Source organism: Corythoichthys intestinalis, chromosome 17, assembly GCF_030265065.1.
Source record: "Corythoichthys intestinalis isolate RoL2023-P3 chromosome 17, ASM3026506v1, whole genome shotgun sequence".
NCBI lineage: Eukaryota > Metazoa > Chordata > Actinopteri > Syngnathiformes > Syngnathidae > Corythoichthys > Corythoichthys intestinalis.
In genome coordinates, this window is record NC_080411.1 from 9,180,172 (window position 1) to 9,208,143 (window position 27,972).

Genomic DNA, 27,972 nt, shown 5'->3' on the forward strand with positions numbered 1-27,972 from the left:
AACCACCTCACTCGCCTATGCCCGTTGCCAACTCAAATAAAAGGCTTTATGTTTAGTTTGCTTGCGAGTCTTGAAAGCTTTATTCAACACATCAAAATGGCAAAGTATCAGACTCTTATACAGAGTTGTTTAAATAAATATCAAGATTACCTATATCAACAAATACAATAAATGGTTGCATTTAATATGCAGATTACAGGTTAGGTTACACTTAAATAAACAAATAAGCAAACAACATACACATTGTTTCAATTTGGCATCTTCACAATCATAAACCGGGAAAATGCTTCTACAATCATTTCCAAAAAGTGCTTCTTTGGAAGAGAATATTTTCCATTATTTGATGAAATTGAAAAACACCCAATCAATCATGACTCTTTATGGCACAGTATGCTAGAAAATGTTACGAACTGTACATTGTGCCGTATAATAATTTGCTTTTAAGCAAATGCAGCTCACACTCAGCACAATGCAGCTTTTTTACTCACCGGAATGTTTCACGATATCTCAATTGAAATCGTTAAAACAAAAAACTTGTGACGTTTGCAGGGTGGAGAAGTAAGGCAGTCAGTACAGCAGGTAGGAAATTTCTGTTTTCAAATCATCACGGTGGAAAAAAACGGTTGCTACGAGAGTGAATTCTCATCGTTTTGAGGGTTCCTTGTCATTTTCACAGTGAGGATTGTCCCAGTGTATGCAGCATCCTTATCCACTAAAAAGGCCCACTTCCACGTTTGTGTTCAATACATCAGAGGAGGCCGTCTTGCTCTGAAACCGAGGACAGCAACGAGAAGTCGAAGGGTACAAACTTGACCCCCATCCCGTGGTAAAATTTGTTCTGAAATTCCACCCTAGCAACAAAAATAACAGCAATCACAATCATTTTTAGAAATCTGACCTACACTCAACCAAAAATGAGCCTGACTAGAATAAATGCATTTTACACTGTAGGCTTAGTTAGCGTAGCCAAGTATAAATTAATACTGTATTTTCCGGACTACAACTCGCACCTATTTTCTAATACTTTGGCTGAGCCTGTGAGATACTCAGGTGTGACATCAAGGGCGTAGGTTTGCATGGGGACATAACACGACCAACTTTTCAGGATGATCAAATTGCCCTTACCAACTTTGAAGCAACCTTATATGCTAGGGCTGTCAAAATTATCGCGTTAACAGGCGGTAATTAATTTTTTTAATTAATCACGTTAAAATATTTGACGCAATTAACGCACATGCCCCGCTCAAACAGATTAAAATGACAGCACAGTGTCATGTGCACTTGTGGTGTGTTTTTTTTTTTTTTTTTTCGCCCTCTGCTGGCGCTTGGGTGCGACTGATTTTATGGCTTTAAGCAATCGGAGCATTGTGTAATTATTGACATCAACAATAGCGAGCTACTAGTTTATTTTTTGATTGAAAATTTTACAAATTTTATTAAAACGAAAACATTCAGAGGGGTTTTAATATAAAATTTCTATAACTTGTACTAACATTTATCTTTTAAGAAACTACAAGTCTTTCTATCCATGGATCGCTGTAACAGAATGTTAATGCCATCTTGATTTATTGTTATAATAAACAAATACAGTACTTATGTACAGTATGTTAAATGTATATATCAGTCTTGTGTCTTATCTTCCCATTCCAACAATAATTTACAGAAAAATATGGCATATTTTATAGATGGTTTGTATTGCGATTAATTACGATGAATTAATTTTTAAGCTAAGCTGTGATTAACTCGATTAAAAATTTTAATCGTTTGACAGCCCTGTTATATGCATGATATAATGAGTTCAGTCATATAGGTCATTTAGATTGTCTTCCCATATGTTGTAAGGATAGAATTGACCCTACCATTATTAAGTGAATTATTTTCATTATGTTCAAAGTTACTTACATTTACCCCTTTGCACTTGCCCTCAAATGCACGTCTGATTGGCTGATGACTTGTCCCCCGACACACACACACGCACGCTTACACTCACACATCCCCGACAGAAATACATGTCGACAAAATGCCGCCTCCTTCGAACAGGAGGGATATGATTAGGTTTTTTTTTTTCGACCAGCAGCAGCCACTGTAAGTAATTTAAAAAGGCACCAATGTGGGAAACACACCTCTTATTTTGCTACTGAAAGTCTGACCTGTTTCAGAGTTTCCATAACATTAAACTGTGTGAACTGGCTAACCTGCAAAACTCGAGTAGGAAGCTGCTTGGAGAGAAGTGTCCTTCTGTTTGTGTTTTCTACTGTTAACGTTAATTAAACTGAGAAATGTAGTGAACTGCTGGAAACTAGAACTACAGAAACGTGAGCAAGAAGCTGCTTCGAGAGAGAGAGAGGGGGCTGCATAACCCCATATGTTGCTCACACAACACAACATATACACAACCATAGACTTCATAACCTAGTGATGATGTCTATGACACAACAGAATCATAAATAACTGTGTACATTAAAAGAAAAAAAAAATTGGGGTGCCGCTTTAAGCTAGCAGGAGCTTCGGTTAGCTGAGTATTAGCCAAAACAGTGAGTAAAACGCCGTGTGTGTGCTATGAAAATAGCGTACTGCACGAATGCTATTTTTAGACCGTGACGTTGCCATCGTAACGCGGGAGTGGGTCATTATAGACACGCCCTCGCAACAATCAATATTATTTCTGCTTGTTTTCTACGTAATCTTTCAAAAAAAAAACAAAAAAAAACATGCCGATCAAACACTGCTGCTATGGAACTTGTAGAAACGACTAAACATTACGACATATGAAGGATGTTTTCTTCACACGTTTCCCGAAACCAAAAACTCCGAGGAAAAAAATGAAGAATGGATCAACTTGCGCGGACAACCAAAAGACCAGTTTAACGCCAGAAAGATGAAGCCATTCACATTTCAGATGAAATAAACATATTTGTTGGGGGCCATGGTCCAGCAGAGGTGAGCTCCGAAGAGGTAAGCCATTTTAATATTTTTACTTATTTTTAGCGTGGCGTTTTGCCGTGCCGTTTCTGTCTGACAATCCATGACCTGGAAAAAATTAAAATGGAATCTGACTGCCACTGTTACCTTTTCTGTTGTAAAAAAACAACTTTAGTAAGGGGAAAGTGTAAATAAATTATAGAATTAAGATTTTTTATTAATGACAAAACTAAACGTGTTCGTTGGCTATCACTGAGTAGCCTTTGCAATCGCTACACAAAAATAGCAATGTAAATTGCCCCCAAGAACGGTCAGAGACGTAAGACAACCAGAGGATATAATATATAAAAAAGACAGGGCATATGGTGGTAAAGGATAGATTGTTGAAACGGGAGAATATCATTGTCAGTGGCGTAAGGCAATGTACACAAGAAAAAGGTGTCGATAAAAAAGCTAACTCTGGATCAGGTCAGCTCTTTTTCCCGTCTTTTTCAGCCCTCGACACTCAAGCCATCTCTTTAACTGAACATTTGTATGTTCCTCCACATCTTTACCAGTGAATTTGGCACCAGGGACATCATTTTCGGACAGAATTGGTAGGTTTAGCTCAGTAAACATCTCGTTCGTACACTACTTCCATGCATTTACCACTAGGGACAAAGGTGAGGTTGACCCGCTTCGCAACAATTGCTAACGTCATGAATATTAATGAGCAAAAGTGACGTGTTGCTTGCGGTACACCATTGAAGAAAGCTGACGAAGTGGCCATTGTTGAGCTGAATTGCCAAAACATAGCTTGCTAAGCTAAAGGGTGCTTATGTTGGCACTAGCGGCAGCACTGTTATTTGTTATTGTGTGCAACTATTCCATTCATTTGAACTGATTTTTTGTTGCTGAAATAACTGAAGATACATGCAGCGTTTTGGAGGACAGCTGGATGACCACTTGGTCACTGGAAACTAGTAAGAGAAACTGGGAGCTAATGTGGAGACTGGAAAGCAACTACGGTTAAGCTAACGGGACCATCAGTTAGCTGAGTGCTAGCCAAAACAGCGAGTAAAAGGCTGTGTGCGTGCCATGAAAGTTGGAGAAAGCTGACGAAGTGGCCATTGTTGAGCTTGCTAAGCTAAAGGGTCCTTATGTTAGCACTAGCAGCACCATTCATTTGAACCGCTCCATTGTTGCTGAAGCAACTGAAGCTACTTACATAAAGATACATACCACATTGTCCTCCAAAAACTTATAGTCCTGTGCGATTCATCCCTGTTTTTAACTAGTTCGACTTATAGCCAGAGCAACTTATAGCCCGGAAAATACAGTAATTGTTGTGAATGATAACACACCAATTTCACGCAAATTTAATATAAACCACATGTTCGTTTGACATTCCAGCGATGACGAAGGCTCACCAGTGGAGACGGAGAGCGTGGAGGAAGGCCGACAAACCTTCCATCACCAGCAGGATGGACACAGTGAGCAGCGCAAAGACGGCAAACACAGGCACTAAAAACACCACCCCTACTCTAGTCGTGATCCTCAAGCCCAGGCGCATCACCATGTCCCACAATACCTCTGAAAGCTCTGTGAGTATATAAAAACAACAGCAAAACAACAAAATAGACCATTATTATTAGTGGTGTAACAACATAGATTTTTGTAAAATTTCCACTAGAATAGTGTCTGTGTTAGCTCGTTGGCTGCCATTGACGACGCTAGAGGACCAATTCATTTTGAATGGACATCTAAGGCCATCAACGGCACTCAAACATGAGCATTCAAAGCCAGTTTTTACAGTTTAAATGAATTGCAAGTCTATTGTTTTCAATGGCAGGCAAAGAAGTGACTACGTACGTGCATGTGCCAAGCTGAGAGCCCAGAGTCGCAGGTACGATGCAGTGTTGGAGATACAGCCAAGGCAGAACTCAATGGTATGAATGGCCTGATGCAGGAGCACGTCTGCAAAGTCAAACTGCAGCACAAATCGCAATGGAAACCAGTTACTTTTTTGCTTAGTTTATGCCAGAGGATGGCGAACGTTGCGTTACAACAATACAACTAATACATTTCAGTACAAAAAGGCCTAAATACATTTGAACAAGAAATTGCAAAACTACAAAAAAAAAAAACTATAAAAATCTGCTGTACTTTGCCCAGTCATACTTCATACACTTACCGACCACAATATTACGCATACTTACACAGCATAACTAGATTTAATAATAAAATATCTGCATCCACTACAAACATGCTTATTGTTGTAAGTGTTCATATATACTACAGTGATCCCTCGGTTTTCACGGTTAATGGGGACCAGGACCCGCTGCGATAAGTGGAAAAACCATGAAGTAGCAAAAAGTAGCTTTCTCTCACCTTTCTGGGACGAATGTCCCTGTGGCTTATCTCATCAAGTCCCTCCTCTTCATCATCCTCATAAGTCGGAGGGGCTGAACTGTCATCCTCACTAGCCCGCCTCACCCTTTCATAGCCCTGACAGAAGAAAACATTGTGGTGGAATTGAATTTTTTGAGACTTTAAAACCCCTATGACCAAGATTTACTTAAAGTACCTGTGACCCAAAAAAAAGCATGTTTATTTCATATTACACGCAATATTTTCCGTTCCCGAATGAAATGGACCACTTGGATGGATGCAGAAGCGATCAACATATTTCTTGCCAAATTTTTTAAAATCCCGTGCTACGAAAATTAGACTTCTGGCCACGGTCTCGGATTTAGGGAGAAGGCGAATGTAACATTAACGGGAGACATCATCTTCACTATACAGCCATACTATTGTATGCAAAAGGATTGCGAATCCAGCTGATTTTGTGGATTAATTCGTTTATTTTTTACGTCACGCCAGCCAAATGTGTTGCACGTTTTTGTTGCTACACAAGGGAGAGTGGTGTGAGCCTTTCTGGGTTTTAAAAAGATCCTGTTGACCGCAAAGAATGAGCAAAACAAGTATGACAATGGAGCAACCATTGGATGAACGAAGAAGTGAGTAAGCTACGAGTTTTATATTCTGTCAAATACTAGGGTCGTGGAACACGTTTTAATAAGGAGGTGGCTTGCATTTTGTGGGTGACAATTAGGGTTGGGCATCGAACATCGAGCATTGATGGGACCCGGGTTCTAACACTCCGGTTCGAATTTTTAAATTCCGATTCCATGTTTCGATGCCCTGACCGCCGAGCGGTAAAAAATTGCTGCCGAAAACCACGAAGAAGCAGCCACAAAAAGCGCGTGTTTGTGCATTGCAACTTGATTACAACCACAGTGAGGCGGCGCTCAAAAGTTTGGTTTACCTTTAAAAAAAATAAAAAATAAAGACCAGTCAGCTCAGTGCAACATTTGCGTCAGAACCAGGTAAGTAGAACAATACTTTACGTCTGTCTTCTGCTGTCCCAGCGACCTGACCCGGGATTAAGCAGTAGATGATGGATGGAATAGTACAAGAATAAATCTGATTATTAGGTTGGGGTGTGGTTGATATCATGTAAATTGAACTAGATGTCAAATGACACTCAGCAGCGTTAGATCATGTAAAAACTAGATGAAAAATGACAGACTCGCTAGCGTTAGTAAACAGCCTCCATTTTAAAGCAGTATATGCCTCCGTTAAAATCAACAGTATTAAAATGATCTTTGTTTTAGAATCTGTTGTGTTGCTTATTTAGATAGATGCAACCATATGAAGCATTCGATTACTTTTTTATAGGGCTGTCAAAATTATCGCGTTAACGGGCGTTAATTATTTTTTAAAATTAATCACGTTAAAATATTTGACGCAATTAACGCACCCGCTGGCATATTGCCTCAAACATTACAATGAGGCCGTTTCTGGACATTAAGAGTGAAGAGAATGCCACCGGCCGCTTGGGGGCAGCGCCGTTCCATACTCATGTCTTCTAAACGTGGGAGAATTAGTAGTTGTGAGACGTTTATGCTGTATTCACAATGCAATGCAAATTGCTATTTGTGCTCCACACATATTTCGGTAAGTTTTCTTTCTTTTAGTGGCAATTATGTGTCTCTTGTTTTATTTTGGGTAAGATATGTACAGATATAGTGGGGAGAACAAGTATTTGATACACTGCCAATGGGTTTTGGCAGTGTATCAAATACTTGCTCTCCCCACTGTATATGTTATACAGTAAAGGCGAGTGGACACAGGCGCGCCGTTTATTGGCATAAGCTTCTCCTTCACAACAAACATAAGTATCCTTTAGTGAAAGCACAACAAAAATAATATTCCTATCTCTCTCTCAAAAAAAAATAATGTTCTCAAAAAGAAAAGCACTTCAGTCTATAGTAATGAGGCCCTATTCTGACACACAGTTAAACAACAATGCTAAATAAACTGGCATTCCATATCAATTTAGCTATGCAAAATACACGTAAAACTTTTCACTCTATTTTTATTTTTATTATTGTTATTTTTATTCTTATTATTATTATATTAACTCTACTTTTGATTGAAAATTTTACAAATTTTATTAAAACGAAAACATGAAGAGGGGTTTTAATATAAAATTACTATAACTTGTAACTATAACATTTATCGTTTAAGAACTACAAGTCTTTCTATCCGTGGATCACTTTAACAAAGAATGTTAATAATGCCATTTGTGGATTTATTGTTACAATAAACAAATACAGTACTGATGTACAGTATGTTGTATGTATATACCCGTCATGTGTCTTATCTTTCCATTCCAACAATAATTTACATAAAAATATGGCATATTTTAGAGATGGTTTGAATTGCGATTAATTGCGATTAATTACGATTAATTAATTTTTAAGCTGTAATTAACTCGATTAAAAATTTTAATCGTTTGACAGCCCTACTTTAATGAACTCTTAGCAGTGAAACAATAGCATCAAATCACATAGCATCATTGCCAGACGCTCTCATCTCTTCTTCTCCGCATTATACGTACACTCCTACAGCGCCACTCACTGGCCAAACTGGTATTGTCACAACATAAACTTTGCATGTGTCTGTAAACACAACAGAATCTGTTTTTACAGGTAAGGAAACATTATTGTTTTACCTCATCGACATCAAATTATAATCAACAGAAGAATTTATACTAATGCTTCGTTGTAGCTCCTAGCTAAGGCACATGTATGGCAAAAGAATATGAGCAAATGTTTTCTCTGTGAGCTTTTGAAAAATAAACATCTTTGTGAAATTGCACTCCTGTGGAAAGAAACCTAAACCCCCTAACTTAATCACAATCAAGTTCAAAGACTGATATTTATATACAAGTTAAAAATAGCCCTGTAAGTTCATATATGTAGTTCATATAGTTAAAAAATTTCATAGTAATTGTATTAATAATAAATAATAATAATAAAAAAATAAATACATTTTAAATTCATATAAATTAAAAAAAAAAAAACTGAGAAGACATTAATATAAGCAAATACATTTTTAAACTATCAATTTTTTGACCCCTCTTATAAGAATTGGAATCAAGAATCGTTCGGAACCGGAATCGAAACATGGAACGGGAATTGGAATCATTCAATTTCAAACAATGCCCAACCCTGGTGACAATGCTCCCTGTCCACCTAGAAGGCGGGAGTGGCCGCCTCCCTTGGCCGACGCTCTGGTCTACGGTTCTCGATTGTGTCGAGACTTCCACCCCCCTCAGCCCTCTTTGCGTGCCCGCCGAGAGAGCGCTATCCTCGGCTTGGGCCCGGGGATCCCAGATGGAGGCGCTAGAGCACTATAATGACCGTAGGAGCTCAACGGCAGATTAAGACTTGTTTATCGTCATTTGCGCTTTTCCAAATTGTTGTATATAGTCGAATCGTCTCAAAATATGATTTTAATTCCAATAATAATGCTATTTAAAAATGTTTTACCATGTTACAGGCACTTTAAGCTCTGTCTGTTCAGACCCGTGTGTGAAACCTGAAGTGGAAAGCTGACATACTCTGCGCCTGCGTAGGCCTTTGCCTCCACGATGCATCCAGTAGAGGAACATAGGTTTTCCAAGTAGCAGGACGGGTGCAGACATCATGGCGATTACAAGCAGAAAAATCTGCAATCCTGTCTGAGAAGGAGAAAAAAAAAAAACCCCACTTGAACAGGAACCTAAACTGCCAGCCCCCCAACCCCGTTATGATCGCTGCCAACCCTCCCAGTCGAAATGGATTGGACGTCTCGCAGCGTCAATGGCAGGCGAACTGGAGTTGACTAAGGGCTTAGCAAATGAATCGTCATTAATTTTGAGAGTCACTAAACACTTTAAAGATATTGTTGACCTCAAAATGGTCAAAATTTTTATGTGCCTCATTTTTATTTCCCTTTAATTAACCCTTTCATGTATGTATTAAGTTTTTTTTTTTTTTTTTTTTTTAAACCCTTACAGGGCACAAATCCAACTAATTGGCTGCCCTTGACGGTGCTTGAATCCATTTAGACTTTTTTACTCAACATTATAAATTTATAAATACAATAATGAATAATAATTCGAAATGTTATAATAATTGCTAGTATGACTTGTAGTATTTTTTCAATTGACTAAAAGTAGTCCAAAAAATATATATATACAAAGAAACTAGGGCTGTCAAACGATTAAAATTTTTAATCGAGTTAATCACAGCTTAAAAATTAATTAATCCTAATTAATCGCAATTCAAACCATCTATTAAATATGCCATATTTTTCTGTAAATTATTGTTGGAATGGAAAGACACAAGACTGATATATACATTCAACATACTGTACATAAGTACTGTATTTGTTTATTATAACAATAAATCAACAAGATGGCATTAACATTAACATTCTGTTAGAGCGATCCGTGGATAGAAAGATTTGTAGTTCATAAAGGATAAATGTTATCGAAATTTTATATCAAAACCCCTCTAATGTTTTCGTTTTAATAAAATTTAAATAAAATTAAATAAAATTTTCAAATCAAAAAATAAACTACTAGCTCGCCATTGTTGATGTCAATAATTACACAATGCTCATTGTGCTTAAACCCATAAATTCAGTCGCACCAAAGCGTCAGCAGAGGGAGACCAAAAAAAAAAAGTAACAATGGACATGTCACTGTGCTGTCATTTTAATCTGTTTGAACGGGGCATGTGCGTTAATTGCGTCAAATATTTTAACATGATTAATTTAAAAAAATAATTACCGCCCGTTAACGCAATAATTTTGACAGCCCTAAAAAAAATGTAAATATTCACTTTTTATAAGTATTTTATTTATCTATCATTAATTTATTTACATTTGTTTGATAAGCAAAAAAAGGGAAAAACAGTAAAAATTGTCTTTTTCATTTTCGGATTGAATTTAGTAATTTAGTTCAGTTGTAAGGAAGAAAAAAAATGTAATATTCTCCAACTTTTTGACTACCGTAATTTTACAATAATTTTAATCCAGGAGTTAATGAACATGATTAACTTTCGCGGGCCACACAAATTGATGCGGCGGGCCGGTTCTGGCCTCCAGGCCAACAGTTTGACACCCTCACCATGTAATCGCATATGCAAGTGACAGGACAACAGGAACTGACTAAGGATGATTAAGAAAGTCACGTTTCGATACCTGTCCCGGGTACAGAGGAGCAATATCCTTCCCTTGCATGACAAACATATTAATGTAGTGGATGAGGATGCTGGGAGCCTGACTGGAGTCCCGCGCAGAGAAGGCCAACCACTTATAGAAGATCATGAAAACCAGATAACCGAAAAGACAGAGCAGGAAGAGCAGCTCCGGAAGAAACAGCAGATAGACATCATACTTTTGCTGAAAATGTCTGAGGAGAAAGGAGGAAAATATTGAAGATTAGACAACTTTCCGAGCCATAAGCACTTATGCAGTGACTCACAAGTGATTGAAGACACTCAAAACCACGCCAAAGCTCATGTGGATAACCCCGATGACCACGGACATCTTCATTTTATACGAGTTGAGGAAGGATAGACGGTTAACTGCCATGCTCCATATCTGTAAAATGAACCATTTTCCTGTGAGTGATATGGGCCATCCATTGTCAAATTATGCAAGATGTGCGCATTTACTCACAGGGTCAATGCCAAATGGGTACGGGCCGCTGAACACTCCGCTAACGTTTGGGTCCAATGTGAGTAAAGTGTTCGTTTGAAGTGTTTTGTTCCTGCAAATGTACAAAGTAGATCATGCCCAATTAATCCAAAGCACATGGATATTTTTTAAGATTATAATGGGAATTAACAGAAAAGTATTTTGGAGTCATTTAAGACCTAAGTATGCTGCTGAAGGACAAGTGTTCGCTTCTGGGAGATAATAGGATGAAACCTTGCCCATTAAAATCAAAGTAATGAGGTTTAGCACGCAATTTTTACCATTTCTAGCTCTTTGAAACGGCTGTCAAAACATGACTTCAAAAAGGCAAACGTATGTGTTCATTTTTTTTGTTTGCACAGCAGAAAAAAGTGGGCCCGAAGGACAATTCTAGTGAACATTCAAAATTAATGACGAAATTGGTACTATTTCTGATTAACACCAAAAAGATGTGTAAAATCTGCAATATATAATTTTTTTTCCCCCTCAAAGTTTTTGTTATATATTATAATATTTTTTTTTTAACTAAATAATAGACATTCATCGAGGAAGTACATTAGCGTAGTTCATAAAGTTGACCTGATTGATATGTGCAGTAGTGAGGCTGCCTCTTGGTAATTAGGTAAATGGACTGTGAAGCTAAACAAGTGAAATTAAGTAAAAATTTGCATTAAATGTGGTTGTTTTAATAAAGCTTATGTTTTACATTAAAATGTACAGTATAATTAAATATGCAGTTGGAGGTAAAACTGCAATTATTTATCTCCTATATGACCTCAATTTTTTTCGTTCCCATCAAAGAGACTTTTAGCACCCCTGTGAATAGCATACGTCCACTGGTGACTGGTGAACATGGCCTTGACGCTCCAGCCCGAGCCGAATATATTAAGCGATTTGGAGAAGCAGTCGTTGTATATAAGGCCGGTGTAGACGGAGAACAGCCCCATCATGAGGATGATGTAGCGCCCATTGAAGAAGGTTGCCCATATCTGCGGAACAACATCCGTTAATAGAAATTCAACAAAAGAAAAACAAAATAATAAGTAGTGGGGAAAAAAAAAGTTTCACCTCATTACTGGAACGTTTCCTTCTTTGCTTTTTTTCCGTCAGCACCATCCAGAGGGCAAAGAGGCTCATCAGCACACCGTGACCCATGTCGCCGAACATGACGGCGAACAAGAAGGGGAACGTGATTATAGTGTAGGGTGCTGTGAATTAGGAATACATACTTGTAACGAAAGCTTGGAATGAATTCGGCGATTCACGTGTAAAACACGATTCATTACACGAAAAAAAAACATGGTACATAAACCACTCGGGGACGAGTTAATTTTGTATCTTGAGGTAGCACTGTATTAGTCCTTCGATCCAAACGTATGCGAACTAACTAGACCCAAAGCAGAGCTTACCTGGGCTCACCTCACGGTAGTCCCCAACACCATAGGCCTCCACGATGCTCTGAAATCCACATGTGAACTTGTTGGTTCGGACTAAAGTAGGTGGTGTATCTGCACTCGGGATGCGGTTTACAAAGGATGGAACTGTGGCGTCGCCTTTTCGCTGAAAGAGAAAAAAAACATGCTGCAAATGGGAGTCCTTACAAAGCAATATTTTTGAGTGTAGTATCATTTTCTGGCTTCCAATACAGATTCTAACACCCAGCTACAGTTTATCACAAAAGTGAGTACATCCCTCGCATTTCTGCAGATATTTGAGTATATCTTTTCATGGGACAACACTGACAAAAATGACACTTGGACACAATGAAGAGTAGTCTGTGTGCAGCTTATATAATAGAGTTAATTTATTTTCTCCTCAAAATATAGCCATTAATATCTAAACCCCTGGCAACAAAAGTCAGTACACTGTATGGGAACTACGTACATCCCTAAATGTCCAAATTGAGTACTGCTTGTCATTTTCCCTCCAAAATGTCATGTGACTCGTTACAGGAGTGCTGTCAGTATTACTGCAGAGATTGAAGAGGTGGCGGGTCATTTCCACCACCATACTTGACTGTAGGCATGACACACTTATCTTTGTACTCCACACCTGGTCGCCGATCATGTCATTTTCAAAGTATCGGAATCAGCAAAAAAATATCGGACATGCCTTTTTTTTAATATATATATATTTTTTAATTAAATTGTTTTCTAATTGTATTTAACGTTACAGACATAATGTGTTACACTCTTCCAGAGTCTTTTGTTTAAGCTTAAGGTAGGGTTATCAAATTTATCGCATTAACGGCGAGAATATTTTTTACATTTATCATGTTACAATATTTAATGCAATTAACGCATGCGCTGCACGACCCACTCACGCATTGTCGCGTTCAATCTATAATGGCGCCGTTTTACCCATACTGTATATAGAGCTAAAAGGCAGCATAAAATGAGTAGAGTGAATTTTGGCAGCCTTTGGAGCCTTTTTTTAATTGGCTAAAGCCTTACAATCACTCTCCCAACAATTAGAATAATTGTGGGAAGCAATGTGGGGAAGAAAGGTAGTAGTGGATCTTTTCCTTAACCCCCTATGTTATTTCCCAACGCAGAGAAGATATATAAATTGGTACCACGACGCACAGTCATGGTTGCATTTCCCATCATGCATCTGGGCATAAGTTAAATGCCTACAGTATCATTTACTGAAAGCTCAACAAATACACTAGATGGCAATATTTAGTCAAAATATACAAAGTCACATTTATCCTTTAAGAATTACAAGTCTTTCTATCCGTGGATCCCTCTCACAGAAAGAATAATGTAAATGCCATCTTGAGGATTTATTGTCATAATAAACAAATACAGTACTTATGTACTGTATGTTGAATGTATATATTCGTCCGAGTTTTATTCATTTTTTCTTAATGCATTGCCAAAATGTATATGATCGGGAAAAATTATCGGGAATGATTGGAATTGAATCGGGAGCAAAAAAAAAAAAAAAAAAAAAAAAAAGCAATCGGATCGGGAAATATCGGGATCGGCAGATACTCAAACTAAAACGATCGGATTGGGAGCAAAAAAACATGATCCGAACAACCCTAATCGGAACCAAACAAATTAATCTTTGTCTCATCAGACCATAGGACATGGTTCCAGTAAACCATGTGCTTTGTTGACATGTCTTCAGCAAACTGTTTGCGGGCTTTCTTGTGTACAGGGGTGACAGCCATGCACACCAATTTGATGTGGAGTACCGCGTATGGTCTGAGCACCAACAGGCTGACCAATGTCCAATCCATTTAAAGCGGGAGGGTGGCAGCGAAACTTCCTTCGCTGCCACCCTCTTACTTCAAATGGATTGGACATCTAAGAGTGATTAAACCCAAAGTCACAGCATCACCTTGGCAAAGGCAACAAGGTACTAGTATCGGTGGAACACGAGTTCCACTTTCTGGATGGATGGACGGATGCATGTAACTCATTTGAATGTTCTTACCGAACCTTCCTCAAGCGCCCCCCGTAGGTTTGCCAGGTCACTGACAGGACACCACACCTCAGCGATTAAACACTTGTTGGTGACGTCGAAACTACACAGGTTGAGGATGTGGTAGATGGCCTTCATTTTTTTCACCTGTACCACCCAAGCGTACGCAGACTCTGCGGCCCTCTGCAGCACCTGCTTCAGGTAGTCCTCAGTACGATGAAGAACCTGTGGTGAAGAGAAGCTCATTGTTTTAACTCAAAACATCACGTCTGAGCTGCCTTACGTTGTTGAGGTCTTGAATGCGCGTTCGTAAGCTGTCCAGCGTGTCCGCCCTCTCCTCGTCATTTTCAGGGTGAGGGTAGAGATGGCAATGGTAGCTGAGGAAGACAGTCAGATCATGGAGAAGACCGAAATGACTGGCTCAGTGAAGTAAGTTCATGCAGAACTTACCAATCACAGATTTTTTGAACCTTCTGTCCAATCTGATCTCCCCAAAAGGAGATGAGGAATACGACATTCTTGCTTATTTCACCCTGAAAAAACATTGACAATGATAGAGGAAAGTTCGGTAAGAATGTTCAAATGATCTCCATGCATTCATCCCTCTAGAAAGTGGAACTATTGAAAAATAGTAGGGTTCCATCAAGTGTTGTTTTCGTTAACGATGACGATAACGAAAATATTTCGTTGACGAACAATTTTTAATTGATGATGAATGGACGAATGTCAGTTTTCGTCTGAAGGAGAAAAACTTCGCCGTCGCTTCCATCATAAGTTCACAATGTGTGACATTTTCTTATAGTATGTATAGTGAGCACTTTGTCGCGATAAATTTTAGTAGGCGATATATGTCTCATAAATTATTGCCGATATGCGATATTATTGCCTGTTTTTTTTTTTTACCAATTCAACCACAACTATATTGACAATACATCCTAATAAATCACCTATTCAAATGCAATAAATTGTTATTCTTAAATAAAACACAAACTATATTAAAATTTATCAATATCAAAAAAAAAAAAAAAAAAACATGCATAAGGAGTCATTTTAAAGCTAGTTAAGTGCAGAATTTAAAATAGGTGAGAAACCCAATGTCATTTTTGTTGTCTGCCAATTAAAGCCCATTAAAAGTGTTAATTTGATCCAAAATGACTGTCATCTTGTCCTGCAAAGTGCATATGCAACGAATTTGAAGCTAAATTATTATCATTTATTACATCATATTATCATTACCAATCAAATTTTTCATAATGGGTGTCATTTTACATGTATTCTTAGTGTAGAATCTGAAGTATATGTGATTGCCTCCAGAAATCTGAACATGACGCGCTTTTATTTTGAAATGTTCACCGGAAGTATGTTTGCTAAGCCACTAACCGAAAGCTTTACACTCAGTTTATAACAACAACAACAACAACAACAAAAAAACCCAAAGTGCACTTCGCTTTCATCAAGCTTGCGGTGTCAGTAATAGATTTTTTTTTCTTTTGTTCACATCACTTACAAATTATTAAATCCAGCGAGTTTTCGTGTTTGAAGTGCCACCTTTAGACCCCAATTTTGCGTTGTGGAGAAGACTGTCATTGTTTTATAGCAGGCTAAAGTGGTTAGTTAATTGTGTTTTTTCTATTAGCCTCAATATAGCTATGCTAACGTTTTACAATGTTTAATATAAAGTGTTTCCTTATTTTGTATGTCTTACCTTTAATTCCACAGCGTGTTGATGGCCAATAAACATCTGTGAAAGCTACTGGAGTCTCATATGCAATCAACACTCACGTGTGCCGAGGGCACGCAGCACACGCATGCACAAATATATGCACGCATGCATGCACGCAGTGATAAATCGCAGCCGGGAAAATTACCGCCCTCATTTTTATTTACCGTGCGATAATTTGACTTATAGCATATCGTGACAGGGTTAGTTAGCACGCATCGTAGCGGTGTTTGGTCGTGTCACTTGTGTGATGTGCTACGTCCCCCAGCCCCACACACACACGCTTACTCACCTGTGTCTTCTCCAGGCTCCAGACTTTTGTGAAACATGTCAGGTACTGCTTGGTAAATTTTATTTTCTTATTTTGGCTAGATATGCTATGTTGCTTTAGCCTTTAAACGGTCTGTGCGGAGTGATTATCACACACTAAATGTAACCTGTAGCATTAGCATAGCGTTCCCGTGAGCATTTAGCGTGCTGAGTGTCGTCATAAACTCTTGGAAAACTTTTTACATACAAATCGTAGTGTCCAGGTGAGTTTAGGTTATTGAAAAGAATGCACTGTTTTCCTGTTGAGTGTGTATTATCATCACAACGATAGTGACGTCCTTGTAGACGCTACAATTATGTGCTCGTCTGTCAATGTTCATTCGAAATTTTTGGAAACCTTTTATTTATTCATTCATTCATGGATGTCTGTAAACTTTTGAAGTTTACAGATGAAAACATTGTGTAATTGTCAATTAAAACTAGATGAAGACGAACACATTTTGAAATGACTAAAATATGACTAAAGTATTTTTGTCCAAAAGACTAAGACGTAAATTAAAGGGCTGCCAAAAACAACACTGGTTCCCTAGTGACGGAACTGATTCGGCACTAAAATGACATCATCGGTATTGGGAAATATGAAGAACTAATGTGCTCATACAGTTCAATAAGTACTTTTCGAGATCTAGTTTCCAACCATTGGTCGCCCTACTCAAGATGGCGGCCAGCTACGTATACAACTGTTAAAAAAAAAGCAAAAAAAAAAAAAAAAAGGGGAGCACTTCTCGCCCTTTCTGGGGTGATGCTGTGAATTTGTAGTTTATCACTAGTAGACATCGACGTAGACAAAAATGTCTACGATTGATAAACTCTTAAATTCACAAAAGAAGAATGAAAAATGCCACATGACTGCATGTCATTTATCGTCAATGGCAGTGAAACTAAGTCGCACCAGTCAAAAATGCATAATTTAGGGTTACATTTTTTAAATAGGTGTCTTAACATAATAACAAATTTCATCCCAAAACTTTCTGCAGCTAAACTTTTCAGTGCAGGATGGAAGTATTTGAAATGACCTCACCGTCTCAAGGTCAGCGAGGTTCTCATCCACTTCTGCGTAGCTGAGGATGGTGTAGCCCTTGCAAACCCTCCACAGCATGCGCTCGAAGGCTTCCACTTTCACCCGCTGGATAAGGCCTGAGATAAATCTACAAACCAGCACAAAAATATACTGTAGTCATGTAAAAAAATTAGGACACCCATTAAATATTCAGTTCTTTTTTTAAGCAATGTTCACATATTAATGTCTCATCTTGTTTTTCTTTATCTCTGGATAAGAAAGTGATGTAAATGCAGGTAAACAACAAAAATTAACATTGTATTAGTTATTAAACCAAATATATATTTTCTAAATAAGGAAAAAGTTAGGACACCCTACCACCTGATAGCTAGTGTTACCTCCTTTGGCTTAAAATCAACGCAGAATACTTTCAGATGTGAGATGTTTGAGGGGTTTCTTGCATGTGCAGCCCGTTTCAAGTCACCCGCAGCATCTCACTGGGATTAAGATCTGGGCTTTGACTTTGCCATTCCAGGACTCTCCATTTCTTCCTTTTCAGCCAGTCCTTGGTGGATTTACTGGTATGTTTTGGATCATTGTCATGTTGCAGGGTCCAGTTTTGCATCAGCTTCAATTTTTTTTCACAGGGGATCTCACATTTTCCTCAAGCATTCTCTGATTCACGATAGAATTCATGAAGAATTCTATGATGGTGAGCTGGCCAGGTCCTGCTGTAGCAAAGCCTCCCCAAACCCTAACAATTCCACCTCCATGCTTCACAGTTGGTATGAGGTTCTTTCCCTGGAATGCTGTATTGGGTTTACGCCAAACATGTCCTCTGTTCTGGTGTCCAAATAATTCAATTTAGATTAATCTGTCCAAAGAACATTATTCCAGAAGTCCTGGTCTTTTATATACATTCACTCTGGCAAACTTTAGTCAGGCCTTCATGTTCTTCTTGGAAAGCAAAGGTTTCCCCCTTGCACATCTCCCATGAAGGTTAAACTTGTGAAGTCTGTTTTTTAAAATGTAGAGGCATGCACTTTCACATCAACAGTAGCAAGAGCCTGCTGTAGGTCCTGTGATGACATTTTAGGGTTTTTGGAGACATCTTTTGGCATCTTGCGCTCTGCTCTCGGGGTGAACTTTCTTGGACGACCACACCTGGGCATGGTGGCAGTTGTTTTGAATGTCCTCCAATAGTAGACTATTTCCTGGACAGTGGAATGGCTGATTTTATATTCTTTCAAGATCTTTTGAAATCCCTTACCAGACTCATAAGCGTCTACAATCTTCTTTCTGAAGATCTCCGACAGCTCCTTTGATCTCATCATCGTGTTTTCTCTCACTTCAACAGTCGGGGGCACACCAAACTAAATGTGAGGTTAAATAATATCCATATGACCAAATATGTTAGCTCCCTAGGGTGTCCTAATTTCACCCTACTTTGCGTTTTTTCACTTATCGCGGCGGTTTCTGGTCAAAATAAACCACGAAAAACGAGGTATTACTGTAATCGATAGCTGCACCCCTACATTTGAATGTACCGTTACATCCCTAGTACATACACTTGTCTCATGGAGGAAATGGCGGCCGCTCACCCAAGCTTGGCTCCGAGTCTTTGCATGCCGGTGTATCCAGATACAGAGTCTGCATCCATTGTGGGGAATTCTTCATACTGGGGACCAAGAGCCTCGTGCTGATTATGGAAAAGTGACAGAGTAGTTTAATGTGGTGAGTTGCCAGATTCACACCTTGAATGTGCAGTCATGTTTCGGAATTGAACATTGACGTCATGCAAAAATAATACACCAAATTCAGATTTATTGACTTCCACACTTCACCAAATCCTGCCTCATGTTCTGTGATTTGTGATTCCAAAGTGGAAATACAACTGAACACTAGACTGACTTGCCATATACAGTGGAGCAAATAAGTATTTAGTCAACCACTAATTGCGCAAGTTCTCCAACTTGAAAATATTAGAGAGGCCTGGAATTGTCAACATGGGTAAACCTCAACCATGAGACAGAATGTGGGAAAAAAAAACAGAGAAAATCACATTGTTTGATTTTTAAAGAATTTATTTGCAAATCATGGTGGAAAATAAGTATTTGGTCAATACCAAAAGTTCATTTCAATACTTTGTTATGTACCCTTTGTTGGCAATAACAGAGGCCAAACGTTTTCTGCAACTCTTCACAAGCTTTTCACACACCGTTGCTGGTATTTTGGCCCATTCCTCCATGCAGATATCCTCTAGAGCAGTGATGTTTTGGGGCTGATGTTGGGCAACGCGGACTTTCAACTCCCTCCACAAATTTTCTATGGGGTTGAGATCTGGAGACTAGCTAAGCCACTCCAGGACCTTGAAATGCTTCTTATGAAGCCACTCCCTTGTTGCGCTGGCTGTGTGTTTGGGATCATTGTCATGCTGAAAGACCCAGCCACGTCTCATCTTCAATGCACTTGCTGATGGAAGGAGATTTTCACTCAAAATCTCTCGATACATGGCCGCATTCATTCTTTCATTTACACAATTCAGTCGTCCTGGTCCCTTTGCAGAAAAACAGCACCAAAGCATGATGTTTCCACCCCCATGCTTCACAGTGGGTATGGTGTTCATCGGATGCAATTCAGTATTCTTTCTCGTCCAAACAAGAGAACCTGTGTTTCTACCAAAAAGTTCTATTTTGGTTTCATCTGACCATAACACATTCTTCCAGTCCCCTTCTGAATCATCCAAATGCTCTCTAGCGAACCGCAGATGGGCCTGGACGTTTACTTTCTTCAGCAGGGGGACACGTCTGGCAGGGCAGGATTTCAGTCCCTGGCGGCGCATTGTGCTACTGATAGTAGCCTTTGTTACTGTGGTCCCAGCTCTCTGGAGGTAATTCACTAGGTCCCCCCGTGTGGTTCTGGGATTTTTGCTCACCGTTCTTGTTATCATTTTGATGCCACGGGGTGAGATCTTGCACGGAGCCCCAGATCGAGGGAGATTATCAGTGGTCTTGTATGTCTTCCATTGTCTAACAATTTCTCCCACAGTTGATTTCTTTACACCAAGCGTTTTACCTATTGCAGATTCAGTCTTCCCAGACTGGTGCAGGTCTACAAATGATGTCTCTGGTGTCCTTCGACAGCTCTTTGGTCTTGGCCAAAGTGGAGTTAGGAGTGTGACTGACTGAAATTGTGGACAGGTGTCTTTTATACCGATGAGTTAAAACAGGTGCCATTAATACAGGTAACGAGTGGAGCCTCAATAAACCTCGTTAGAAGAAGTTAGACCTCTTTGACAGCCAGAAATCTTGCTTGTTTGTAGGTGACCAAATACTTATTTTCCACTCTAATTTGGAAATACATTCTTTAAAAATCAAACAATGTGATTATCTGTTTTTTTTTCTCCACATTCTGTCTCTCATGGTTGAGGTTTACCCATGTTGACAATTACAGGCCTCTCTAATCTTTTCAAGTAGGAAAACTTGCACAATTGGTGGTTGACTAAATACTTATTTGTCCCACTGTATCTCGTACATGGCCAAGTCAGGCAGGCTTGCCAGGCTAGTGCTGTCCCACTTTATTTGTGTAGGTGACACTAATGAGCAATAAGACACTCACTCTGGATCGGCTGTGTATGAAGGTGCGCGTGATCTTCAGCATGTGCGTGTACTCGATAAGCTCCAGCAGGTTTCTGCGCAGCTTCTCTTTGTTCCTCGCCACCTCGCTGAGCTCCATCTCCAACCTTTGAAGTTGCTCCTGCACACAACAAAATGGCAGACTGTATCCCAATACCTTAAATGTCATGTAATCTGTCAACACTCACCATGATCTCTAGCACTTGTCTAGGTGGAGGGGCAAGTGGGCTCTCATCCTCCTCAGGAATGGCGATTTTAGCCTTTTGGATCTCTCTCAGCAGATAACCTGACCACAAAAGTGAGTTTTGTTTTGCTGACGTTGTATGTTTAGCATCCCCAGGGGTCATCTTTACCCAGAATCCTCTCCATCTCTTCACATCTCTTGATCTCGCTGACGAAGCGCCGTTGGAAGGAGCTGACGCTTGGATTGAGCTGTAACCAGAGTAGTCAATGAGGTTCACGGTGATCAGTGGGTGAGAGTTTAGTAAACAGCACACTCAGCACTTTTGCAAACGTACGAATCAACACACTTGTGTTTCTCATTAACCTTATTGCGGTCATCATTCCAGTCATTCTGCCAAGCGATACCAAAAAATGTACCAGACTATCTGCGCAAAGTGTGTGAATTAGAGTTGTCCGATATTATAAAATAGCCGATAAAATCGGCCGATAAAAGCATTGTCAAATGATATCGGATAATATCGACATCCATTTTGGGCCATAATGCATATGGCAGTGCAGTCATGTCCACTTATTGCCTGCCTGCGTTTCTGGTGTTTTTTCGCACCCTGTTGGCGTTTAGGTGTAATTACTTTTCATAAATTACGGCACTGTCTCCTGAAGTAATCATATGTCGACGAACAGAGAGATTTACAGACGAGCTAACTAGTGCTGCAACAATTAATCGATTAACTTGAGTAATTCATTTAGAAAAAAGCTTCGAATCAGATGTTTCTGCTTCGAGTCATCGTTTGAGTGGTGTTGTAGTGGTTTGTTTTGAAAACGTTTGCATTTAATTTTATTGATTTGGGTGGATACACTGCTCTCTAGTGGAAAAGTGAATATGACATAACTCATTTAACATGGCTGATTCCAGCTGCTCCCTGTTAAGACCAATATAAGGTATGTTTTTGTTGAGCTAAAATGTTTAAGCTTCGTTATTTAGCTTAATAAGTATATGTTGCAGTTTTTTGTGGGAATATGTGTTTGAACAATTTGTTTAGAGAATTGTATTTAAAAAAACAAAAACAAAAAAAAACAAAAAAAAAAACTGCATTTTATAGCATTTAAGCTAGCGGACCTTTGCTCTGCAAGTTAGCCAAATGTTCTTTTGTTGTACATAGATCATAATTTACGGAATTTACGGACTATAAGGCACACTAGACAAGTTTTTGTTTAAGCTAATATGGTTCTTTATGCATTTGTAATTTAGTTTATTTGTATATTTAGCCGTTTTTTGTTGGAATATGTGTTTGAACAATTTGTTTAGAGCATTGTAAAAAAAAAAAAAAAAAAAAAAAAAAAAAAGTTAGCATTTTATAGCATTTAAGCTAGCGGACTTTTGCTATACAAGTTAGCTAATTGTTCTTTTGTTGCACTTGGATCCTCATTTATCTTTTTGTAATACCGGTTGAAATATGCTCAGTTATCTCAACTTATTTTTTAATGAAAGTGCAATTCTGCATATTTTGAAGAAACACTTTTAATTTGAATTAAAAAAAAAAAAAGTTTTGCTGAGCATAGATCCTAATTTCTGTAATTTACGGACTATTAGGTGCACTAGACAAGTTAAAAGCGAATATGTTTCTTTATGCATTTGTAATCTAGTTTATACGTATATTTACCAGATTTTTGTCAGAATATGTGTTTGAACGATTTGTTTAGAGCATTGTAAAAAAAAAAAAAAAAAAAAAAAAAAAAAAGTTAGCATTTTATAGCATTTAAGCTAGCAGACTTTTGCTATAAAAGTTAGCTAATTGTTCTTTTGTTGCACTTAGATCCTCATTTATCTTTTTTTAATACCGGTTAGATCCTCATTTATCTTTTTTTAATACCGGTTGAGAATAAGATCAAGTATTTTAACTTATTTTTTAATGAAAGTGCAATTCTGCATATTTTGAAGAAACACTTTGTATTCAAATTTAATGCTCTTTTGAAAGTGCAATTTTCAAAATCTTTGTTTCACATCTCCTAAAATTCATTCTGTAACACATCAAATGTTCCTGGTTGGATTACTCGATTATTCGAACTAACTAGTTGATAGATTAATATATCGATAGCTGCAGCCCTCGAGCTAACGTCTGCAGCCAATGTACCATAGCAGTTCTTGCCATCTCACCACGTTGTTTGTGCCTTATGCAAGCATCAGTTGTAAGTTACATTCTTCCTTTGTTCGTGTAGTATATTGGAGATGTGTATATTTCGTTTTGTTTGCCATTGTGGTTAAATTTTTTCATTGCTTGAAAACTGTACTACCAGTTGCTATTCATATTGACACCTGGTGTATAATTTGCTTATTTTGTGACTCTATTTCATATTATTGACACAATGTTTTGTTGTTTTCAGTTTTACAAAAAAAGTATCAGTGCTCTTGTCAAGAAAAGATGATAACAGTAAAGCCAATTCAACTTTAGTCCAGCCGACTTGTTCTCTATCTGTCGAATTTTGTACCCACGCACATTGTTGACAGAATAAGTGCCTTATTGGCACTTGCACTTGATCCCAAAAAACTGATGTTTGCACCATTTTGATTTCAACAATAAATATAGTTGTGCATTGTAGGCACTTTTTCCACATAACTTCAGTTGAAATTGTTCTCTTATTTTTCACAGAATGTTTATTTAGAAAACCTTGAAGTTGTAACATTTATCATTAGTAAAGCATCCAGTGGGGCATCACAATGCAATAAGTCGTAATACGTTAAGTCCACGACCACATATATTGGTATCCGTTTGATATCGTATCGGATTTTAAGAGTTGGACAACTTTGGTTAAAAGTCATTATCAGTTAACTTGGGTGTTAATGATACGTGAGACCTAGCTAAAACAGCGAGATGATGAGTTACAAAGTTCAGGCTCTGTCGTGGTTGGCATGGTATCTCTCAGTAGTATATGTGTCTGATTTGAGTAAGTTGAGAAAAAGTATGTTAAGTGGAAAAAAACTCTAGAATTGATGCTTATATTGATGTATTTAACCAAAGTGTGTGAAGAATAATATCAAAATTATACAGTGGGATCTGGAGGTTCGAGTGGCCAAATGTGAGGAAATAATTTATTGAAGTCAATCTTGTAGATCAAGACAGTTGTTCCTCAAATCATTTTCCATTTATGAAATGATTAACCCCCCCCCCCACACACACACACACAAAAAAACATATTTAAAGTATTAAATTCAGTCATTCTTCAAAGAGGATAAAGAATATATGCCTGTTAGTACTGTTATTTCTATTTACATATATTGCTCAACTGTTTGTTACAGTATTGGCATATACCGATACCGCACAGTCAGGTATCGGAATCAGGAGCAAAAAATCGTTTCGGCACAACAATAAAATAAATATAGCAACAATATACAGGTAGTCCCTGGGTTACAAATGAGTTCCATTCCTACGCTGGCAACGTACACGAATTTCCGTATAAATCTGAATTAACCCTTTAAAAAATCAAAATAACAATCCCAGAAGTCCAAAGGCATTGTATTTTGTTTGATGGTGGCGGATACACAGCCCTCTAGTGGCAGCGTTGGGTCTGGCTAGACTGTCGTTCAATAATGCTTCCATACAGGAGCACTCAGACGTCTCACATGGATAAAGGATAGCTGCGCTCTGGCTTGGCCAACATACAACATACGTAAGTTGTTTCAGCTAATGTATGTTTGTGTATGCATTTGTCATCAAATTTAGAGCTACAGTTTGTGGAGTTACGTGTGCTATGAGACTTGTAAATGCGTTAGCATTCGTAGCATTTTAGCTAGCAGACTTTTGTGAGGCAAATTAGGCTAATTTAATCGACTAAATTTACATATTGATCAGACGAGATGGACGTTTGAACACATTTTGTGTTGAGTGAAGACTAGAGGCTAAATGGCGGACGAGACTCTGGCGTCGTAAAGTCGAAATCGCGCAAGTTAAGTACGTCATAACCCGGGGACCCCCTGTACTCTTAACTCATTGCCAACCATTGGCAACAGTAGATGTCCAATTCATTTGAACTAGGAGGACTGGCTATAAATGCTAATGTTCTAGCACCACTGACAGGCCTAGACGTCTAATCCATTTAGACTGGGAGAGGCGAATGAACTAGCATCGTCAATGGCAGCCAGTATTTAACATAGACACTATTCTAGTGGAATACTTTTGTCTAGGTGAAAAATTTTAGTAGCTGTTCCTTTGTTAAATATCTTATTAAAATAATATATCGATTCTTGGTAAGCATATCGATAACCAGAGTTGGGTAGCAACTCGTTACATGTACTCCGTTACATTTACCGGATTACTTTTTGAGAATAATATACTTCTAAGAGTAGTTTTACTAAGCTATACTTTTTCGTGATTCGTGAAGAAAAAAATGCTACTCTTACTCCGCTACTTTGGGCAACACAAGAGTCGTTACATTTTTCCTCTTTTTTCTACATATGATTTTTTTTTGCCAGCGATGCCAAGAGTAGAGACATGCATAGTGTATTACCGGGGTAGCTCTACCTATTTCCCCAATGAGACGTCGCAACAATAATCACATGACTCCATTACACCAATCAGACGCAAGCTTAACATTCTATCTTCACGCCAGCCTGTTCAATCATGTGGTGTCTTTAAAGCAGCGTGAAAAATGAAGTACTTGATATAGAGCGCTGCCCTCAACGTGACTCAAAAGCACGGATTTTAACCTCTCTCCCAGGTTTTATTTAGCACCGATTGCCCACGGAAAACCAGAGATATGATCTTTTTGATTTCAAAATAGTAATTATGAAGGAACTCTTTACTATTCAAACTATTTCCTCCACAAGAGGACAGTCATGCTCTTTGGACGAATCATGCTTCACTTATATAATTTTTTTTCTCCCATCACAATTTAATAATTTATTTTTTATTTTTTATTATTTTGGCTTAATATGGTTATGTAATGGATTATTGTACATTATCATTATAACAATAGTCCATATGGATAACTTTCTCAGAAAAAAAATACCATTGTTAAAAAAAATATTTTTTTTTCTCTCGTCACAATTTAATGATTTTTTTTTTTTTTTTTTGGTATTCCTTTGGCTTAATATGGTTATGTATTGGGTTACCGTACCGTATCATTATAACAATAGTCCATATTTATAACTTTCTGCTCGGAAAAAAAAAATTAACCATTGTTAAAAAAAATAAAATCACACTTCATAAGCAGTTACTCACAATGTTACTCATTACTTGAGTATTCTTTTCACCAAATACTTTTTTTACTTGTACTTGAGTAAATTTTTTGGATGACTACTTTTATTTTAGTAATATTATTTTGATGTAACGCTACTCGAGTAAAATTTTTGGCTACTCCACCCACCTCTGTCAATAAATAACCTATTATCACGATTAGTGCTGCAATGATTAATCGATTAACTCGAGTATTCGATTAGGAAAAAAAGATTCGAATTAAATTTGGTGCCTCGAGTATTCGTTTAATTAAAGTGGGGTTGTAATGGTTTATTTTGTAAGTGTTTGCATTGAGTTTTATTGATTTGGGTGGCTACACTGCCCTCTTGTCTGCCTCATTTCACATGGTTGAATCCAGCTGGTCCATGTTAAGACCAACATAAGTGTTTGTTTGAGCTAATGTTTTCTAATGCATTCGTAATTTAGTTTACAGGTATATTTAGCCATTTTCTTTGGGAATATGTGTCCGAACCATTTGATAAGAGAAAAAAATAAGTTAGCGTTTTATAGCATTTAAGCTAGCAGACTTTTGCTGTTTAAATTAGCCAATTGTTCTTTTGTTGTACATAAATTCTTATTTCATTTTTTTTTATAAAGTTTGAGGCTCAGCTCAGGTATTTTAATTTTTCATGTTCCTTATCCGATTACTCAATTATTCGAATAACTAGTTCGATTAACCGACTACTAAAATAATCGATAGCTGCAGCCCTAATGACGATATTTCACAAAATCGATATATCGTCACACCCCTACTACATTTACATGCATGCATCTCTGCAGGTGCACTTTCGATGCTTAAAATGCTGACGGGTCTCATGTCATTTTTTTTTTTTTTTTGCTGGTTTTCTATACTTACATCTCGGAACTCGACCAGGCCCAGTTCACCCAGCTCACTGATGCAGTCGTACTCGGAACCGGATTGCAGGAACAACTGGGCCAAACACATCTCCTCGCTTCGAAACACCATCTTTTAACGTGGCGTTGCGTCTTTCAAAACAAACTCAATAACATCACCACAATTCGGAAGCTCTTCACCAATTGGCACGAGGATTAATTACGAATTATCCCCGTCCTTGCCCTTGTCGCCTGGCTGTTAAAGGGACAAAAAAGGAAGATACCGAAGACAAAAGCCTCCCTTGTCGGACCTCTGCATCGAGGCAGGCTTCATCCTCGCTACCTTTCGACACCTGTCACTCGACGACGTTAAAACACGGGCAAAGCACAGCGCTAGCAGAGCGTAAACCTAGAAAAAGATAAATAATCCAACTGAAGCGGCGCCAGCAAATTAAAAACACGTCACTGGTGGGTTAAAGAGCTCGGGCCTTTCTTTATTCGCACCGCGCCGCTCGCCAATTGACACAGATTGAGTCTGGGCTGGGTTGCCAGATCCGCCGTATCCCGCTCTCAAGGAATGATGCTGCCTTCATATGCTCTGGGAAAAAA

At 38.2% G+C, this 27,972-nt stretch overlaps 1 protein-coding gene across 1 annotated transcript; it reads right to left on the reverse strand.

Moving 5' to 3' along the window:
* Positions 1 to 54: 54 nt before the first annotated feature.
* atp6v0a2a (ATPase H+ transporting V0 subunit a2a) lies at positions 55 to 27,928 on the reverse strand. Its single transcript, XM_057819390.1, has 20 exons — positions 27,386 to 27,928; positions 21,469 to 21,547; positions 21,304 to 21,401; positions 21,099 to 21,236; positions 19,082 to 19,179; positions 17,502 to 17,628; positions 14,881 to 14,963; positions 14,714 to 14,807; positions 14,443 to 14,655; positions 12,408 to 12,558; positions 12,067 to 12,206; positions 11,830 to 11,987; positions 10,981 to 11,071; positions 10,784 to 10,902; positions 10,501 to 10,711; positions 8,873 to 8,992; positions 5,293 to 5,409; positions 4,774 to 4,891; positions 4,332 to 4,503; positions 55 to 851 (listed from the first exon to the last, which is right to left on the reverse strand). Exons 1-20 carry the CDS (start codon positions 27,494 to 27,496, stop codon positions 749 to 751), a joined length of 2,541 nt encoding a protein of 846 aa, XP_057675373.1. The 5' UTR covers positions 27,497 to 27,928; the 3' UTR covers positions 55 to 748.
* Between the last annotated feature and the right edge of the window lie 44 nt (positions 27,929 to 27,972).

Bases quoted from the DNA above. Each gene is read 5' to 3' on its own strand.
- atp6v0a2a (XM_057819390.1), bottom strand. From the start codon at position 27,496: ATGGTGTTTCGAAGCGAGGAGATGTGTTTGGCCCAGTTGTTCCTGCAA. The intron at 14,964-17,501 runs GTGAGGTCATTT...ATGTTTTTTCAG, and splicing joins ACCTCGCTGACCTTGAGACG to GGTGAAATAAGCAAGAATGT. The intron at 852-4,331 runs GTGAGCCTTCGT...TTTTGTTGCTAG, and splicing joins CACGCTCTCCGTCTCCACTG to GGTGGAATTTCAGAACAAAT.